The sequence below is a fragment of the Gastrolobium bilobum genome, unplaced genomic scaffold (assembly GCF_033153095.1).
Source record: "Gastrolobium bilobum isolate Gb01-03AN ecotype WA unplaced genomic scaffold, APGP_CSIRO_Gbil_v1 utg6879, whole genome shotgun sequence".
In the NCBI taxonomy this organism is placed as follows: Eukaryota; Viridiplantae; Streptophyta; class Magnoliopsida; order Fabales; family Fabaceae; genus Gastrolobium; species Gastrolobium bilobum.
In genome coordinates this window covers 300,359-320,158 of record NW_026898846.1, presented here as the reverse complement: position 1 = coordinate 320,158, position 19,800 = coordinate 300,359, and the positions used below count along the sequence as shown (strand labels likewise).

At 36.2% G+C, this 19,800-nt stretch overlaps 1 protein-coding gene across 3 annotated transcripts; it reads left to right on the top strand.

The window, feature by feature from the left end:
• Positions 1 to 483: 483 nt before the first annotated feature.
• LOC133284690 (uncharacterized) lies at positions 484 to 19,203 on the top strand. 3 transcript variants are annotated; one of them, XM_061481763.1, is made up of 12 exons: positions 484 to 706; positions 840 to 982; positions 2,393 to 2,510; positions 4,108 to 4,204; positions 7,995 to 8,101; positions 8,367 to 8,489; positions 8,606 to 8,759; positions 9,514 to 9,574; positions 9,665 to 10,044; positions 15,485 to 17,087; positions 18,252 to 18,622; positions 18,900 to 19,203. In XM_061481763.1, the coding sequence occupies exons 2-11, from the start codon at positions 855 to 857 to the stop codon at positions 18,493 to 18,495; spliced, it is 3,015 nt and encodes a 1,004-aa protein (XP_061337747.1). In that variant the 5' UTR covers positions 484 to 706; positions 840 to 854; the 3' UTR covers positions 18,496 to 18,622; positions 18,900 to 19,203. The 3 variants fall into 3 exon arrangements, with proteins under 3 accessions (XP_061337747.1, XP_061337748.1, XP_061337749.1); XM_061481764.1 differs by lacking the exons at positions 484 to 706; positions 840 to 982 and having other exon boundaries at positions 2,466 to 2,510; positions 4,108 to 4,152; XM_061481765.1 differs by lacking the exons at positions 484 to 706; positions 840 to 982 and having other exon boundaries at positions 2,466 to 2,510; positions 4,108 to 4,152; positions 8,360 to 8,489.
• The last annotated feature ends 597 nt before the right edge of the window (positions 19,204 to 19,800 follow it).

Genomic DNA, 19,800 nt, shown 5'->3' with positions numbered 1-19,800 from the left:
TGTGATAAAGAGTAAGGAGATGATCACCATTAATTCATATATAAACAATTGAGATAATCTAACATAAGATACGAGGTGATTGACCATGATACCCCAATATTTAATTTTTTTTATCACTTTTCCCCCTTTTTAAAACTATGTATTAATTTTAACCTTTTATAAAAAAATATAAATAAGATATGTGAGATGAGATGATTTATTAACGATTTGAGTGTTTTGTTTATTTTGTGTATTTTCATAATTAACTTTTAAAAAATAAAATGAACTCTAGGTGTATAGTTATTAAATTTTTTAGAAAAATTATTATATTTATATTTTAACAGTAATCTTACTTTATTATCTGAATAATGTTTTTGAACTTAAGTTTAAAATATTACTTTCAAATATAAGTTATTTTTTTAAACATGCAATTAATTCATCGAAACATAATCCAAATGAATAATACTTCAAGGCAATATTTTCCTCAAAACGGAAAGAATCAAAGTAGTGTCCGAAACGGGTCGGAGGAAAAAACGGGTCTCCCCAACGCGAGAACGATCTCTGACAGTTCTCAGTTTTCACCAGATCGACCCCTTCTCTCTCTCTCTCTCTCTCTCTCTCTCTCGCTTAACCTTCTGAAGAAGAACGAACTCTAGAGTTTGTGTGAATTTCGATTCCGAAACCCGAGCTGAACAAACCTGAATCCAACGTTTTCACTGAAGATCAGGTTCTGAACTTCGGATCTACATTCTCGCATTTTCTCAACGTTCTCGTTGGCTTTCGCAGTAAATGTGGTTATTCGTTTCGGATCCTGCTCGATCTTTTTTTTGTGTGTGTTCATAATTGTTTCGATTTCGCAGTTTGGGAGGTGGGAAATGCAGCGTGCTCCGGTGACAGTTGAGGAACAGTTGTTGCAAAAAGCGATTAAGGAAGAGTCTCCATGGGAGAACCTTCCGAAGCGACTTCAAGCTACTCTATCTTCTAAAGAAGAATGGCACAAAAGGTTAGAGTGGCATCCTCTGTTCTTCTGGTGTTTTTTTCTTTCTTTTTTTGATATCTTGGAATTGTTGAGCCTTAGTTAATAGTTACCCAAATTTAGTTGTCCATGTTTAAGTAGTAATTGGTAGTTCAAGTCTATAGGAGTGAACGTTGCGTTTCAATGAGTCATGTACAACATGAAGGACAGTTAGGGCCTATAAGGGTCAGAGTTTAGAGCTTCCATAGCATTAAAGTAGCATTGCACACTAGGGGTACCGTTATGGCCTATTTCGTGCTCTTATTGATGCTCAAAGAAATCGGGGAGTTTTTTATATTTTATTTTTTTAAATTGAGTTTCGTTTTCTTTTTTATTTTCTTGTTGTCTTGTTTTACTTACCTCTTTTGCTGTATTCGTTAATAAGTGTCTTGTTTACTTTAATACTAAAAAATCTTAGAAAGCATAGTGGTCCTGGAAAATAAATTGCACCCTTTATATGATAACTGTACACTTGTATTATGCTATTTTTCTGGAAGATGTATAAATAAAAAGACATGGTTCAAACTGTACTATCATTATCTGGATTCTTTAGATCCTCGACGTGCATGTGTGTTAGGAGGTGGGATTACACTTAGCTTTGCAAGTTTTATAGATGCAACTTAGGTACTAAACAGACCATTCAAATAATGAAGTTTTTCATGTGTAATATCATGCAATAGAGTTAGTGTGCTATGCATGACCCTTTAATTTCCAAGTATGAGTGATCTTATACCCTTTTCAAGTGACAACTTGGTCCTGAATTAGTTATTTGGTTTTTCTTTATTTTTTTTAATTAATGTGACCCTGGTTGATCCCTTTTAAGCTTTCAGCTTAACTTATAGAAAGGGACAAATCAGATACTCTGTTTAATGCCTGTTTGACTGTGCTTGATCCTTGGTCTAGAAACATATCTTTTTCTCATTTGGTAACTTGGGTAAGAGAGAAGGATAGGTGTTCTAGTGGAGAATCGAGCCTTTGACATCATCATCACAACCCAATCTTTGGGATTATAACTGGTTCTAGAGTGCTAGTTGAGTTTCAAACTTGTTGGAACACATATCTCTTAAATAACTGCAGAATGGAATAAATTTGCAATGGAAGGAGGGAACTTTTGATTTTTAGGAGCTGTAGTGCCTTTAGCAAGAAACCCGAAGTCTTTTCTTAAGAAACAATAACTTTTGAGAGCTAATATTTTTCTTAGAAATAAGTTTTTTAAGGGTAGATATTCGTTAATAGGAAACATACCCAAGCTAAAGTATAAGCTATCTTTCCTCTAATATTCATAATGTGCTACACCACTGGTTACAAGGCTCGTGTCAATTCCTCAAACATATATTTTTTAAATACATAATCTTAACACTGCTTTTTTTTTTTGTTGGCTATCGAAATTGCATGCAGGATAATTGAAACTTGTGTAAAGAAGAGACTCCAATGGAATAGTTGTTTTGCTCGTAAAGTTTGTAAAGAAAGCGAATATTATGAAGAGATGATGCGTTACTTGCGGAGGAATCTTGCTGTATGTCCTGTATAGAGGGCTTCCTTTCTATTCTTTTTGAAATTGTATATCAAATATGTTAGAATGATTGGGCGTAACTCAACCCCAAAAGCTAGCTTGAGGGGGGAGGATTTATCAATCACTATAAAGGGTGCTTTCTCCATATATTTAGCATATGTGGGATCTCTTAACACCCCCTCTCCTGCTCAGGACAAGTTATCTAGAGCATGACGTTTGCTAGAGGCTTGAACGTCTCTGGGTGACCCAAGATAGGCTATATGGATAAGCTCTAATACAATGTTTGAATGATTGGGCCTAACTCAACCCCAAAAGCTAACTTGAATGGGGAGGATTTCTCAATTATTATAAAGGGTACTTTACCCATATATTTAGCAGATGTAGGATCTCTTAACACATCCCCTCATACCTAGGACAAGTTATTTGGAACCACAATTTTCCGGCAAGCTGAGATATTTCACTTGGCTTGGACTGAAAAAGTTCATCCAGTTTTGTCTTCGTATCCTTACAACAACGTCAGACTCTGCATCTCATTTAGTGTTAGAACTAGGTGCCACCACAGTCTGCCGTTTTCTTTTGGATTGAGCACCCTATTCTAGAACCAATTATGGATGTTAGTCTAAGAAATTCGGCCATGCTAGGTGAGTTCAGCAGTGATCTCCTTTATCTTTTCCTTGCTGGGAGTCCAAGTCCCCTGCGTAAATATTCACTCCCAAATCTGAAGCTGCACAGATGTCGGAGTCCACCTCTGCCTCAAAGTTATTTGTGGCCACTAGATCCCATTAATTTGTCACAATACATATAAAAATATTAAACATAAGGATCGACTCTTTCTGAGGAAATGGAAGCACATGAGGGTTACAACTTATACTAGTGAGCAAGTGACTAAATTTTTTTAGTAAGATGGTCGCTCCTTGAGTTTGACAGCATCCCTCTGAAAACAGGCACATGAGCAAAACTTTTGAGACTAAAGTCTATGATTGGTTCCAGAATAGGCGTGTTGGATCTGAAAGAAAACAGAAGAATGTGGTGGCACCTAGTGTTAACACTGAATGAGAAGTAGAACCAAGGATGATTCTAAGGATAATAAGACATGAGCGGATGAATTTTTTCAGTCCCAGCCAAGTTAAACTACAGGGCCTGCTGAAAACTGGTGCTGAAATTTAACTATGTATTTTATTAGAAAAATGGGGTGGTAAGATCAAACTCTAGACGTTTTGGTCTGATACCATTTTATATACCAACTTCCCAAAAAGTTTAAAATGTTGGGTGAAGGTAGAAGAATGGTTTTATTATATCCCAAAGGATTGAGCATTATCCATGCTTCAAAGTCCTAAAGGGTGGGGGGCATGTTAGAGACATAATGAAACCATATATGTGCCTTCACCCAACAATTAAGTTTCTAGCGGAGTTGGTTCATGAGAAAATACGTTGTTGCATTGTTTTCATGATCAGGATTCTTTGGTTTTAGGATCAGTTTGTGATAAATAATTAACCAATAACCATATTAACTTGTCTTTTTTATAAAAGATGTTTTTATCTGCATTTTTTTGTTGCAAGACATTAGCAATTAAAATGCTTTTTTTTTTTTCACTTGCAGCTATTTCCTTATCATCTGGCGGAGTATGTTTGTCGCGTAATGAGGGTATCACCTTTCAGATACTATTGTGATATAATTTTTGAAGTAATGAGAAATGGTAACTTGTTACTTGCTTGTTGTAATTCTCTAATGCATTATCTCTCCATGATGGTTCTGATTGATTTTTGCTGTTTTATAAATTGTAATCAAATGATTTTTTTCATTGTAAATCCATGTCATGTAAACCAGCTTGTTGATTACCGAATGAATAGTATGTACATATTTCTGACTGTAGGTTCACCTATAACTTGAATGGCTTGAACTGGAAGTGCTGACCATTTGCTTTGTTCTTGAATTGAAAACCATTTCTCAATACAGTTTCAAGTGAGAAATATCTAGTAAAATGTTGACTTATAAAAACTCTTCTATGGGATAGAATTATACCATTATATTCCTGGTTAATAACTATGCCCTTGAAGTAAGGAAATTTGCGTTTGAAATGGTAAAACTCTTTTGCCCTGTGGTCATGAGTGATGCTTCCTAGTCTAAATTGAGGGTGCACACTTGTACCACTTTATGAAATGTGATTAGTGGTAAGTACATATGGTGAATAAAGAGACAAAAAGCTAAGTCACATTTGTTGAAACATGGGTATGAAGAAGTGATAGGTTCTGGGGAGTATAATGTACGATATCAATTGAACCTGATGTATATCCCAGAGCCAATATGGTGACAGAGGCTTTGGTTAGGGCACTCAGGATTCTAGATTCATGGCTTTGCTGGGTATGCTCTTGAAAATAAGTGTTTCTGCCTAAGCCTTGGACTTTAATGTGCGGTTCAAAACATCAAGATTTAGAAGAGAAGTGAGGGGGTGATTGGGTAAACACTTGTTGCTGGAAATTTCTTTGTGGCAACTACTTTAATTATTTTGAATGGCTAAAGTTCGAGTTTGGAGTGTTGCAAACAATAGGTCCTCTACAGTGCTTAATTGCTTAGGAAAGAACCCAAGGGAAGGCTGCGCTTGAATACAAAGTCGTTATCATACATAACTTTGATTTCACATTCCTGGCATAAAACCAGATTGGTCCTCTGATATGCATTTATCTTGTCTTATACTATCAATTACTCTTTCCCCAAAGATACCTATCATGGGTTATAGGCTTGTTCCTATATAGTTTACCCAAATCTTGATGTATCCTTTATTCTTGTCAATTGTTATCGAAGTGTTCCTCCTCTCTCATCTGGCATTTTATTAGACCTCATTATCTTATTTAACAACTTAAGTTATCCATGTATCACCTGTCTCCCCAAAACAATTCCATACTTAAGTAGGTATGTTATCTGCTCTAAGTCCTCTCCACTTATGAAAGTTTTATAACAAGAAATAAATTGATAAAGTTCATGTGATTTGCTGGAAAATACAGGGCATTAGCTTTGGAAATACACTTGTGTTAGTTCCTATCTTTAGTTGAAGCTTGCTTTGATCTCCATTCCTTTTAGTTCACTTCATCATGGCTCAATTGGGAGATACTAACGTTGTTTACATCCAAGCGTGCTTTATGAGAAAGTGTAAAAAAAGAGTTAACTTTTTCACTTCTTTGGTAAATTTGGACTCCTTCAGACTTTAACCCGGCTTTTGTGTTTGTGCGTTTCAACCTGCCACTCCTTGCTTTAACCTGTTTCACCCTAAGGGTTATTGCATAACTTCTTCATTGGTGCCTGCATCCCTTATGTTCTCTCATTGTATTCTTATATTTCTTTGCTATCCATCAACTCTTCAAGAAGGAAAGAATATTCACACCACACCAATAACAGATGAATTTTGTGACCTTTGCTTGTTGAAATTATAGAGTTTTTAGGCGGGGAAGGAGAAAAAGAGAAAACAAAGCTGAAATTGTTATTGATTTGGTGTGATATGATGTGATATAACATACAAAGCACTAACCCCTATTTACACTAATACTAGACTTCCTAATCCTAATTAAATAAGAAAATAAATTATTAAATAATAAATATAATTAAATATGAAAACCACTCCCAAGAGATGGTCTAAGATACTATAATAAAATATTATGATACAATAATATGATGTTATGAAATATGTTTTTATATATTCTAACACTCCCTCAAGTTAAAGTTTACTACTAAGCGTTAAACTTGTTACAATTAAACACACTAAAAGGAAAATCAAAATGTAACATAAAGACAGACGACAACATTTGGAATCAAAGACGGGCCCAAAATGTAACATAAAGGTAGGCGATGACTTTTGGAACTAAAGACGGGGCCAGATTGCATTGCATTTGGGACAATGACGGGCCAAACTGCATTTGAGTCTAAGACAAGGGTTAGATTACATGTTAGACAAAGACAGGGCAGGGGAGTCATAGCCAACACAAGTTACCATTAATAGGTTTATCCATTGGAAAGAATTCATAACCAGAATGATCGTCGGTGGGAGAAGTCACCACTGCTATGATTTAAATAGTGCAAAAGAATGACATGACAAACACCTTTAAATTTTCTCCCCCTCAATGCTATGTTAAGCATTGAAAAATAGTCATACAGTAGCCAAAACAATGGCAAACCGGAGATAATTGCCACAAGGAATGCCAAGAAGCCCAAGCAGGTCAAACCTGACTAAGAGAAAGAACACGATACATATGACCACCTAACACCAAAAAAAAGGCAGCCTAAATGAGCCAAACAACCATGGGAAGGTGGCAAACAAAGGTGATGGTGGGAGGGACTGACCTGTGATTGTTTGGCAAGGCTAACAACAGTGGAAGTGAGAGGAATAGGGGCAGCATGCACATGAGAAAGGCTGGCTGGCTGGACAGATTCCGGTGACTAGTTGGTTGAGCTGAGGCCAGATCTGGAAAGAGGAGACAACAGTGGGAGCTAACAAATGCTGGGAGATTGATGGGAGCTGGCCAATTTGGACATGCTGGAGCTGATGGTGGGGGTGGTGAGGTGAAAGGCACATTAAAAAGGCACATGGACAGGTGCACCGAAGAGATAGAGAGGGTTTTGGAAGGATAGCATGGCAACAGAGACAGCTAACAGGAAGGAAGAAAATAATGTTGGAAATAAAGTGGAGCTTCAGGGTAAGGGTAAAACCTAGTGCACAAGGCTCCCCGATTTGCAAGGGTAGGGGTGAGGGTTGATTGTATCCAGCCTTATCCTTGCATTTTAGCAAAGAGACTGTTTCCCTGATTCGAGCCCGTGATCTTCTGGTCATAAGAAGCAACCTTACTCTTGCTCCAAGGCTTGCCCTTTAAAAGTGAAGTTTCAGATTTTAGGAAAATCAGCTTTGGAATAGAGACGAGACACTTTGATATTATGATGAAATTATAGGGTTTTTAGGCAGGGAAGGAGCAAAAGAGAAAATAGAGATTGAATAATATGAAGTTGATGTTGATTTGATGTGTTATGGTGTGATATAAAATACGAAACATTGGCACTTATTTATGCTAATATTAGGCTCCTAATCCTAATTTAATAAGGAAAATATCATGATTCATAATGGAATATGGAAATTGCTCCCAAAAGATCACCTAAGATACACTAAAATATTCTAATATGCAATAATGACCTTGAGATTTTCTAGATATTCTAACTGCTGCTGCCTCAGGCTTTTTGTTAATTTACACAGTTATGATAGTATAGAGGATGATATGTCAATTTGATTTGATTTAATTTTTAATTTTCTTGTTTACATCATCATAAATGCTTAATCTAGAGGAGTGTATAATTTCTTATTGATCGAAGAACTCCATCTTGTACTTGTACTGTCCTCCCCTTCGCTTGTTTGTGTGCTATAAGGTTGATTAGTATGTGGAATAATAAACATTTTCTTGCAAATAAGCTGGCCTAAATTTTTTCCCGCTTGTTTTAATTATTTGCAGAGCAACCTTATGACAGCATCCCAAATTTTAGTGCTGCGGATGCTTTAAGACTTACTGGAATTGGGAGAAATGAATTTATTGATATAATGAACAAGTGCAGATCTAAGGTAATTTCCTGTATGGAATAAATAAATATATATTTGATACTAGGATTTCATGTATTATTCTATTATTGTATCAATGTCTGTGTTTGTTTAATTACCTGTTGCAATTGTGGTGCCAATTATTAACTTGGAAGACTTACTTTCATATAAGCAACCGAAGCATTGATTCTAGAGATGCCAAACCAAATATCCCTGACTGTCCCTTGTCTAGATAATGATTTTGTATCATTATTTTCTCACCCGTCATTTCCTCTTTTGGAGTATCCAGAAAATCATGTGGAAACTTAACAAGTCAATTGCAAAAGAACTTCTACCTACACAACCTGTGGAGTTTCTGATTGAACCTTGGTGGGGAGTTTGTCTTGTGAACTTTACTTTGGAAGAATTTAAGGTGAGGTCTTCCTTTCATCCTTATTAAATGTGGAGGGTTCACGTACAAGTTATTCTAGTATTCTATTGTCTAATAATTTTTAGCCATTTTTTCTTGCCTTGTTTCTGCCTTTATAGAAACTCTCAGAAGAAGAAATGGCCACAATAGACAAAGTCTGTAAGGAGGAAGCAAATGCATTTATCCTGTTTGATTGTGACATTGTAAAGGGCCTTTATAGACGGGGATTGATCTATTTTGATGTTCCTGTATATCCTGATGATCGGTTTAAAGGTGTGTTTTATGTGTTAAAGTTTTGTTCTATATTTTGGTTTTCTAGGCTTTACTTTCTGAAAATCATTTTCAGAGGTATAGTTCCTATTTAAAATACTTCATATCCCTTATGCATTATGATCTGAAGGCATGCCTTAGTGGGAATAGGTTACAAAGTAGAGTTGTTCATCTGTTCAATTTGGTGTGTTTTGAGGCATCTATATTCTGATCAACCTGACTGACCATGCTGGTTCCCCAAAAATTGAAAAAAAAAAAAATTATTTATGGTTTCACAGCTGAACGAAACCAAAAATATTGGATGTTATTTTAGTTAATTAGCTTCAATATGTTGGGGAAAGGTAGGAAAACAAGACTTAATGGAGTGAGATATAGATTGACGGATGATGTGTCCTAGGACGAATTGGAGGAAAGCTATTAGCATTGGCGGATGGATATGTAGCTTGAGGTTTAAGAACATCAGACTTGCTGAATAAAACAAATGCAAAAAGTAAATATTTATAAACTTTTGAAAATTTTATTTTGTACAAAAATTGCTGGAATTTTTTAAATTTGTTGAAAACTTGATTGTGTCCAAACTATGCATGATTTCGTAATCGATTTCGTTACAGATATCTGTATATAGAAGTTTAAAATTGATATATAAAGACAAAAAACAGTGGAAGGAATATATAGGTGTATAATATGTACAACACTCATTTTAAAAGCTCTGTCTGCTTAATAGTCTTAAATAATTTTTGTATTTATGGTGGTTCAGTTTCCAGGCTTGAAGGTTTTGTTTCCAACAGGGAGCAGTCTTATGAAGATCCTATTGAAGAGTAATGCATTTTTTCAGTCTGTTACCTTCCTTTTTATTCAGAAATTTTGTTTCCTAAATTGACTCTTGTAACAACATATTTTTCTTCCAGGTTATTGTATGCAGTTTTTGTTGTTTCAAATGAAAATGCATCTGTTGCTGAATTGGCAACAACCCTACAGGCTGACTTGTCGCAACTGCAGGCTGCTGCATCTTTTGTATGTCGACTGGGATGGGCAACAAAGGTAATTGATCCAGCATCAGTTCTTCAAGATACACGTATACCTGGGTCTCCTAGAAATGCAGTCAGTGATGATGATGCTTCTCTTGCTAGTCATGGTTTTGACAATATGCTTATGGATAATGATACCAATCAACAAGGGGATGCTTCAAGTTCAGGGAATCATGGTCCTCATTCTGCCTATACTCGTGTTGCTTTCATAGTTGATGCTAATATAACATCCTATCTTATGATGGGTTCTGTTTCACCAGGTTTTCACCTTTCACTTCCCATCTTCTTGGAGCTTAAATTCATTTGCTGTATTTTTTTGAGTTATTTGTTTTAATGTTGCTGTAAAGTCGGTTATGCTTACATAAAAGGTCATAAGAAACTGATGTCAAGGATTTTTTGAACCTTTTATTGATAGTTTGGATGAGTAAGCTGTCAGTATTAATCATCTTTGATGCAGATGTTTGTAATTACTAACAAGCAGCTGTAGATATCTCACCGTTTATTCTTACTTATCAATCCTAAATTTTTCTGTTACGCAATTTTCTATGCGTTTTGGCATCGGTTGCATAGTTATCAATTGCGACCAACCCTAAAAATGCTATAGCGGTAAAGCCAGTAGCGTTATAGCCACTACAGTGAAGTTCAATTATGTGATATAAAAATATAAAAATATAATTATTTAATATAAAATCATAATATATTAATTATTAATTCAACTTGTTAAAAAAAAATTAGCAGAGAGAGAGATCAAAACAGATTAATCATATTGGACTATTGGAGAAGGAAACATATGCAGATGGTTTTTGGGCTTAACTTGCCACAAAATGAGTAAGAGAGATATGGAACCATTCCTTCACGCAAACATAGTAACAGAAACTGAAGGAATCAACTGCAGAATCGAAACAGAATCAGTGAGAGATCAAGATTGTGCCGCAGTCAGAGAGATTAGGTTGCCATAGGCTTGCCGAAAAATGGGTGAGAAAGAGAGACAAAGTCAGAAAATGAGTGAAAAAGACAGATGAAACGGAGCAACAATTGCAGATCGAGATTTGAAGTAAATTGATCGTAAGGAAGATAGGGTTCAAAAATAAAAAAGGATAAAATTCATTCCACCCTTTAAATTAAATTATTAGTCAATAATACCCTTAACATAAAAAAATCTTTCTCCCCCTTTTTAGTGTGGGAATGCGCTGCTAAGGCTGTGAAACGCTACCTCAAATTGCAGCTGCTATGGCTACCACTGTAAATTGTAGCTTCGCGTGCGGTTTGTTGCTGCTGAGTGCCGCTACCCACTACTAATGCGGTATAGTGTGCTATAGCACCGCTTTTTTCATCTATGATTGGTTGGTATTCAAAGCCCAGGATTTCGCTAATGGCTGAACATAATCATGGTGGTGGTGGACGGAAGGTTCGCATAGTAGGGGACGTGGAATCGCTCTCGAGACCGAAGATGAACAGTCGGATGTGAAAGACCTACATAGAGAATGAAAAGCTGTGACATCAAATTGAGGAACTGGAACGACAGTTTGCATGATTGTAATTGTCCGTTCAAACCAAAGGCGGGATGAAATTTGGAAATGCATATGATGACAACGAGGGAGACAACAATCCCTTTTCGACTCTGAATTAGGGATGGAATTGTGGGATTCAACATGGAGTTCATTCCTCTCTTCCAAATATCGGGATGAAGATCAAGGTTGCTAAGTTTGAGGGCAAGGCTCATCCAAATGAATTTATTGACTGGTTGCATACCATCAAGAGGATCTTTGACTATAAAAATCTAACTGAATGTCAGGTGGTCAAATTGGTGGTGATCTGATTGAGAAAGTGTGGCTTGATTTGGTCGGAGAATGTGAAAAGCCTGCGTGCTAGAGAGGGGAACTCAAAGATTATGACATGGGACGTGACGAAGAAGTTGTGGTGAAAACAAATCTTGCCTAATCATTACAGGGAGGAAGCTTTTATCAAATATCACAACATCAAGTGGAGAAGTCTGCAACATGATAATAGATGTTTGATTGGATTGTTCACATTATACTTCCATTGAAAATGATGAATGTGTCCACCAAAAGTTAGTTACTGAAAATCCTAATTTCTCTGACCAATTTGAAGTTCTACCCACTTCTTTTGAAAAAAAGAATGTTAAATCTGTGAAAAGTGCACCATTGGAGTTTCAAGATGAAAGGTTGTGTATTTCCCAATGTTTGAAGAAGTTTGAGAAGCAAATTTACTTTTTCGCGAATATTCACCAATCTGGGTAGAACTGGCTAGATTCTGACAATCATGAAAAGTATTTACATAGCAAACCGAGGAATGTTAGAGTTAGACAATAATCTTCTAATGCAAGTTTTTTCATTCACTTAAATTAAATTTAGATTCCATGGGAGATGAACCTTTATTGAGGAAGTATCCAATTTGCAAGCAAAATGGTGAACTTGGTTACAATGGATATAGCTCCCTTGTGTTCTGTGGAGATAATTTTTTAGTTTCCGCTTGAAGTTTGATTGGAGATAGCCTGTGACGTGGGACTTAATGTTACCTAAACTGAATTTTCCTATGACTGATCACAAATCCAAACTACAAACACGAGTCCTTTTGAGATAGTCTATGGGCATAATCCAATTATTCCTGAAGCTCTCATGCCATTGTTAGTTCACAAGTTTAATTTAGATGCAAGTAAACTTGCCAAGTAGATCAAAGAGTTGCATACTCGAGCTCTACCATTGATTTTATTCCTGAAGCTCTCATGCCATTGTTAGTTCACAAGTTTAATTTAGATGCAAGTAAACTTGCCAAGTAGATCAAAGAGTTGCATACTTGAGCTCTACCATTGATTGAGGAATTTGCGGACATAATACCAAAAGAGTTGCCACCTAGGTTACCAGGCAATCAATGAAGCTGAAGTAGATTCAAGGGCGAATCTTTCCTCGGTAGGGGACGATGATGAACTAAAATTAGCTAAGATCCTATGCATGAGTGGTTTTTAGGCTTCTTTTTATTAGCACTGGCAATATCATATTTTCACATTTTTATTTAAATTGTTTCCTTATTTTAATCATGTTTAATGTTGATTGGTTTTAATTAGCTATCTTTATTTTTAGGGAAGCTTTCTTTTTCTTTTAAGATGCTGATTGAATTGTAACAAGTTGTCTTTAATTTTTTTTATTTTTTTTATATAGGCGTTTAGGGTTAATTAATATCATATAAAAGGGTGTTCAAGACTCATATTGAAGGTTGTTTAATTTCTAAATTTTTTATTGTCGTTTTTCGATAACAATGGTTCTCCTTGTCATTCCCAAATTTGTCTGTTTAGCCAATTTTCTTTGCATTTCAGTATTATTTTGCTTTGATTTTTTTTTAATTGAAAATAAAATTTATATGAAATAAAAGAGGGAATGTACAAACTAAAGGAGGATATGAAATCCTCCAAATACGAGACTTGATTGAACAAAGTACACCATGTGAGAAAAAGTATAAAATACAGCAAAGCTACATGTCTGAAATCTGAAATGGAAACTCCATTCTTTCAATCATTAGCTGAACACACTGTTTACTGAAACAATCATTGGCTCGGCACCAGAATAGCCATAAAAGCAACCCTGTTGCCAAGATGAGGGGAGGCACCCTAAATTCCTCTCCAAATGATTGCGACTTGCGAGAAGTGCACACTGCGACAAGGTTTTTACCACTTTTGTCAAATCTTTTGAACCTAACCAGCAGAAAACTCTTCCAAAATAGGAGGACAAACTTTAGTGCTCTCCAAGGACCCCAAACTCTCCAAGGACCCCAAACAACTTGTTCCATAAGAAAGTAGTCACCTCAAAGTGCAGGAACAAATATCCATTTATTTCTGAACTAGAACTGCACAAGACACCTCTTATGGAAGAGGGCAGTTGGATACCTATGAACTTGCTGCTAATCATTAGTACTGCTGTCTAGATGAAAAACTAGACATTTTAGGGGTAGCTTGAGACTTCCAAATTGATCTATCAGGATGAGATTTCTGTTGGTTGGGATAATGAAAATAAAAAGGAAATAAGGTTTAACAAAAAATAAAACACACCAGAAGAATCCGGGTCCAAACTCGCATTTCTGGGTTAGCAGATTGCTTAAAAGAATCAAGTGAAACAAGAAGGAATATGATAGGTATCAGAGATTAATAGAATGAAAACTGATGGAATTTGTAAATGTGTTATTAACTCAGCCTCTTAATCAACAACTATATCATTAACATTCTCCAACTGTGAAGTTACAAGTAATTGAAAGCAAAATTACAAGTATGAGAAATACGTAATGACAATGTGAAACAATTCACAATAAGAAATAGCTGCTAAATGATGTACTACCCATAACAGTTAGAGAGGTCTGGTTCTCTCCCAATTCACCCTAAAAGGATGCCCAACTTCCAAATTCCAAAGATACTATTCACACGCTCCCTACCCCTATATGTAACAACTCAGTAATTGTAATAACACCCCTTTGCTGGAAGCGTGACCTCCCTTCCTTACATTCGGTTATTGTCCACGTGATGCACCTGACGCACCCCACTATCCACGTCAGCAGCCTTCCCACTAAATGTGCTCAATGTTGCTGACTCATCATTCTCATCATTCAGGATCCCTTAATGTTGTTTCTGCCTTCTTTTGTACACCTTCCCAAATTTGCCCCTGCCCACGAACGTATCAGAATATTTGCTCACTAGTTTACCTATTCAAGTCTATGCAAACGAGGAGGTCCCAAGACAGGGGCATCATTTGCAGAAAGAAAGCTTTTAATGGGTAAATTGTGCCAAGTATGAGATGATAAAGGTTGAGGAATGCCTCTAGGAAAGGAGTATTTCGTACCATAGAATCCTCCCAAAACCTGATGCAAGAACCATCGTCCATGTGTAGGGAAACTAGAGGTCTAAAAGAAGTATCTACCAAATAAAAGAGGTTTAACAGAAGAGTATTCCAGAGTGATAAACTTACAACACCAGCATGAATAGCGGGGGAGAAATAAAATATGTCATGCGAACCCCTACTTGATAATGTGATAGATAGGAAATCTGTCATGTGAACCCTTTTAAGGACGGGAATTTTGAGAAGTGGTTGAATGTCAGCTAATACATGGATTGTAATATTTATGCAAGAAAAACCAAGACAGAAGCTTAATTTCAACAACTTTCTGTTGCTGATCCCCGTGTTGTGTGCTGCTTATGTTGTCTACTTGTCACCATCATACAAATAATATGCATGCATAACATCCACAAGTGAGAAACTTCAAGGTCATCATATTAGCATTTAAAATTGAGACTTCTAAGTCTTCCAAATCTTTTTTTATTTTTTTTTTGTTAATCTTTTTCTCTTTCAGGTGGTTCTCTCTGTCCATGTTTAAAGTACTCCACAAAACTTTGCAGTTGTAAATAACTTTGATAGTTGTTTATTATTCTTAGCCTGTAATTTCATTATGTCTTGAAGCTTGCAAAAAGAGGATTTATTGAGCCGAAACATGATTTCTTAGCTTATGGATGATAATTGCTTTGATTATTGATTGATAAACCCGTGTGTGTTTTACTTCTATACAAAAGCAGTAAATATTTTCTTTTTTCCTATTCATCGAGTTTGTTTGTCATCTATCTTCTGTGTCTGAGAATTGTTTTGTATTTCTTTATCTGTCTATAGTCTGACCAAAATCATTCTTCCTGCTGAACTTTGTCAGGCCTTAAATCTCATGCTGTTACACTCTATGAAGCGGGTAAATTGGGTCATGCTAGCATTGCTGATCTTTGCAAGGATCTTAGCACTCTGGAAGGTGCAAAATTTGAGGGAGAACTACAGGAATTTGCAAATCATGCATTTAGCCTGCGTTGTGTATTAGAATGTCTACAATCAGGTGGAGTTGCTTCTGATGCAAAATTGGAGGAAGGATTTGATAAGATGGATATGGCTACAAGTACTCTGATAGCTGATATATCTTTGGCTGAAAAATCAGGAGAGACTGGTATTGCAAGAGCTGGGATGAATAATGATGATTTATTAAGTTTAGATTCAGAGAAGTCTGCAGAGGCTTCTGTTTCCTCTGAGGCTGTTCTTAATAGTATGGTTGATGGAACCCAATCTATTACTTTGGAAGATGATGACAGTCACATACAGGAATCCAGTAAGTCAGACCAAAATCTCCCGAACAATGAGAATCTAATGGTTGAAGGGTCAGAGGTTGAAACAGAAATGCTGAAGGGGAAAAAGAAATATCGTGTAGACATTCTCCGCTGTGAAAGCTTGGCTTCTCTTGCACCGGCAACCCTTGATCGTTTGTTTCTCCGTGACTATGATATAGTTGTGTCCATAGTACCTCTTCCTCATTCGTCAGTTCTTCCTGGACCCACAGGTCCAGTTCATTTTGGTCCCCCAGCGTATTCTTTTATGACTCCTTGGATGAAATTGGTATTATATTCAACTGTAGGTAGTGGGCCTCTATCAGTTGTTCTAATGAAAGGGCAATGCCTGCGCTTGCTTCCTGCTCCATTGGCTGGTTGTGAGAAAGCTCTCATATGGTCTTGGGATGGTTCCACAGTAGGAGGGTTGGGAGGTAAGCTTGAGGGAAATTTAGTTAAGGGAAGTATACTCCTACATTGTTTAAATTCACTTCTTAAACAGTCAGCTGTGCTAGTGCAGCCTTTCAGTAGGTTTGATCTTGATGGATCTGGAAAAATGATTACTATGGATATCCCTTTGCCCCTAAAGAACTCTGACGGCTCAATTACCCCTGTTGCAAAAGAGTTAGGAATATGTGAAGCGGAAAGTTCTAAACTGAATTCTCTCTTGACTGATTTGGCAAACAAGATGGAACTGTGGACAGTTGGATATATTCGTCTATTGAGATTATTTAATGGAAGAGAATCAGATCCATTCTCACCTAACGAAGAGAATTATGAATGGGTTCCATTGAGTGTTGAATTTGGGATGCCACTATTTAGTCCAAAATTGTGCAATAGTATATGTAGAAGGGTAGTTTCATCTGAGTTACTTCAATCTGGCTCATTTGGCGAACACCATCATGCAATGCAAAGCTTAAGGAAAAATTTGCGTGACATTTGTGCTGAGTACCAAGCAATAGGTCCTGCTGCCAAGCTTCTTTACCAGAAAGAGCAAGCTAAGGAATCCTCACGACAACTCCTGAACTATGCTAGTGGAAGATGGAATCCGCTTATGGATCCTTCTTCCCCCATTTCAGGGGCATCAAGTGAGTATCAAAGGTTAAAACTTGCTAATCGAGAACGCAGCCGGACTGAAGTTTTAAGCTTTGATGGCAGCATTCTTAGGTTTGTTAACTTATAAGCATTTTACTTCTTGAAGATTACTCACTTTTCTTATCAGATAATTGAATGAATTCTGTTAGTGTTTTTTCGACAAACATAAAGTTGGTTACTTTATCACATATAATCACCTAGCATCTTCTGTAATCTAATTGAATGATCAACCCTCTTGCTGATACATTCTAAATTAAAAAATGTATAAATTTTTGCAAACAGTTTGAAAAGCAATGATAGCTAACCCGCGAATTTTCTTAAGTCTAGATTGAGAATTATCTCCACCTCTAAAGAAAAAGGGGGGGAAAACCGTTAGATAAATTTCCAAATGTAAGTTGAGTTGCGTTGGCTGCAGTGTGGCAATTGCATCCCATTCATTGTGTCGAACTCTGCTTTGAATTTACTGATGAGGTAAAAAATGGTTAATTGAGGAAACTACCATGACCATTTTTCGGGTAATATGTGACTGAATCAGGAAAAAAAAAAAAAAAACTTCAGTAATGATTTTCTCTATAAATGGGAAACTGAACTCAAAGTGTCTGCCCTTTCTTCTTTGGTATGTTGCGTATTCATAATTTGTTCCATCTCTCTAGCTTAATCTGTATAATTTTAAAATAGCATGTAAATATTTTGCAAATTTGAATTTTAAAAACTAGAGAATCTATATATAAGTGCAAATACAGGATATTGGAAAAGCACAAAAAATTGTGAAAATAACAGATATCAGAAAAGTAAAATACCTTAAATCAGTTTTTATGTATATAGTTCCATTATATATACGTTTTGGGAAAAGTGTGTGTCATTTTAAAGGATGTAAAGTTGTGTCATTTAAGAGAGAGAAAGAAATAAATAAAGGAGGAGAGAGAGTTGACAAAAAAATAAAGATATGGGTCCCACCTCTTTGTGAGAGTGAAAGGATATAAATTGTGTCATTTAAAATGATAAACATTTTTCCCATACGTTTTAAGTGCCATCATTTATAGTTGTTTTGTGCTGCTATGTTTCATAATTGTCATCCTTTGGTATTTATTTATTTTTTGTTTTTGTGTTTGTGTTATACAAACTCAGACGTTGAAATATTAAACCTGGTATAACTCTTCCATCTGTATAGTTGATAATTTCTGTTTCCTAACCATTCTTTTTCTAAGAAACTTTGTTTTTGAATGGTGCATGCAGATCTTATGCCTTAAGTCCCGTTTACGAAGCTGCCACGAGGCCCATTGAAGAAGAAACCCAAGCCAATGTAAAAGCTGAACCAGATGAAAGTGATAGTAAAGAAGTTATCCTTCCTGGAGTTAATCTTATTTTTGATGGCTCTGAGTTACATCCGTTTGATATAGGTGCCTGCCTCCAGGCACGTCAACCTATTTCCTTAATAGCAGAGGCGGCAGCCACCTCGGCATCTTTAGTAATCAAATAGGTCTGCAGTTACTATAGATTACTCCACTTCAATATGCATGAACGGCAATGCTAGCGAGTCACGTGCCAATGTTATTGCTACTATCTGGTTTGTTTTCATCTTCGAGATTGTTGTGGTCAGGTTGAAGGTAAGTTTCGTCTTTTTCTAGTTTGTGTATTTTACCTGTTCTGTGACGCTGTTTTAATTGTTTAAAACTGTCTTTCATTGCTCAACCTCTTTGTCGCCTTAACACTGCCAGCCTTAAGACTTACTGTCCTCCTTTTTTCTTCTTGTGTGTCTTTTGCATGTATTTGTGAATGCCTTTCTATTTTCTCTGCTGTTTCTAAATTCTAATCCTAATTGTTTCATACTTGTGTCAATCTCCTGCGATAAATTGAACTGTACAATATTGTTGATAAATGCAGATTGAATTTATTTTGGGTTTCACCATATCCGGGATATTCACAAGTTACAGCTGCAAAAAAGAGTAAAGGTGTAATCGTTGTTAAACAATTCGGTGGACATTACGACAGGATTTTTTGCTCCTGTCAAATATTTGCAGCAAAACGGACATTAAGCCTTCCGTGGTTCATATTAGAGGAAAAGATGGCCGTTTGGGAAATCATTATTGCCTTCCATCTTTAAAGATGTGAATTCATTGTATTTTACTTAAATTGTATCCTCGTGATGTGCCTTTTTCCATTTGTTTTATTAATCTAAGAAAAATATTGAGCGTGATATAATCTTTCTTTTGTGACGCACGTTCCTTGCAGATACACACTTTCATCGTCACGTGGGGGAGAGCGTCAACTCTATACAAGATTACCTGCCAAGTTTTAAAGCTCTTTATTTTCTGACACTTATTAGTAAGACTGAAGAGTCAAATTGGATCCCTATGGAACATTAAGTAGCCCTTCTAAAATTACGAATATGAAGTTAGTCTAATATTTTAAAGTTAGTCCATCGCAAAGGAACGCTTTGGAGAACCAACTTCATGCTATGAAGGACCGATATGAACTCTTATTTTTTTTGCCATTTTCTATTTTAGAGAAACAAGGGACGGAGGTAACTAAGGTTATTCGTAGATTGGAAGATGGAGAGGTGTGTGTCAGGTTGAGTTTTTACTATATGGGATGGGGGATTTTTAAACTTAAGGTGGAATCAAAGTGAAGATCTGGTTCATCATTTGTCCAATCTTCAAGTAGTCGTTATTATTGTGAATGTGGAAAACCAGCGTACCTAAGGATATTTTAGTCAAAATCAAATCCAAGATGGTGTTGTGAGTGCATGTGTTGCAGAATCAGTTGCTATGGATACGTACACAAC

Bases quoted from the DNA above. Each gene is read 5' to 3' on its own strand.
- LOC133284690 (XM_061481763.1), top strand. From the start codon at position 855: ATGCAGCGTGCTCCGGTGACAGTTGAGGAACAGTTGTTGCAAAAAGCG. The intron at 8,102-8,366 runs GTAATTTCCTGT...TGGAGTATCCAG, and splicing joins TGAACAAGTGCAGATCTAAG to AAAATCATGTGGAAACTTAA. The intron at 8,760-9,513 runs GTGTGTTTTATG...ATGGTGGTTCAG, and splicing joins TCCTGATGATCGGTTTAAAG to TTTCCAGGCTTGAAGGTTTT.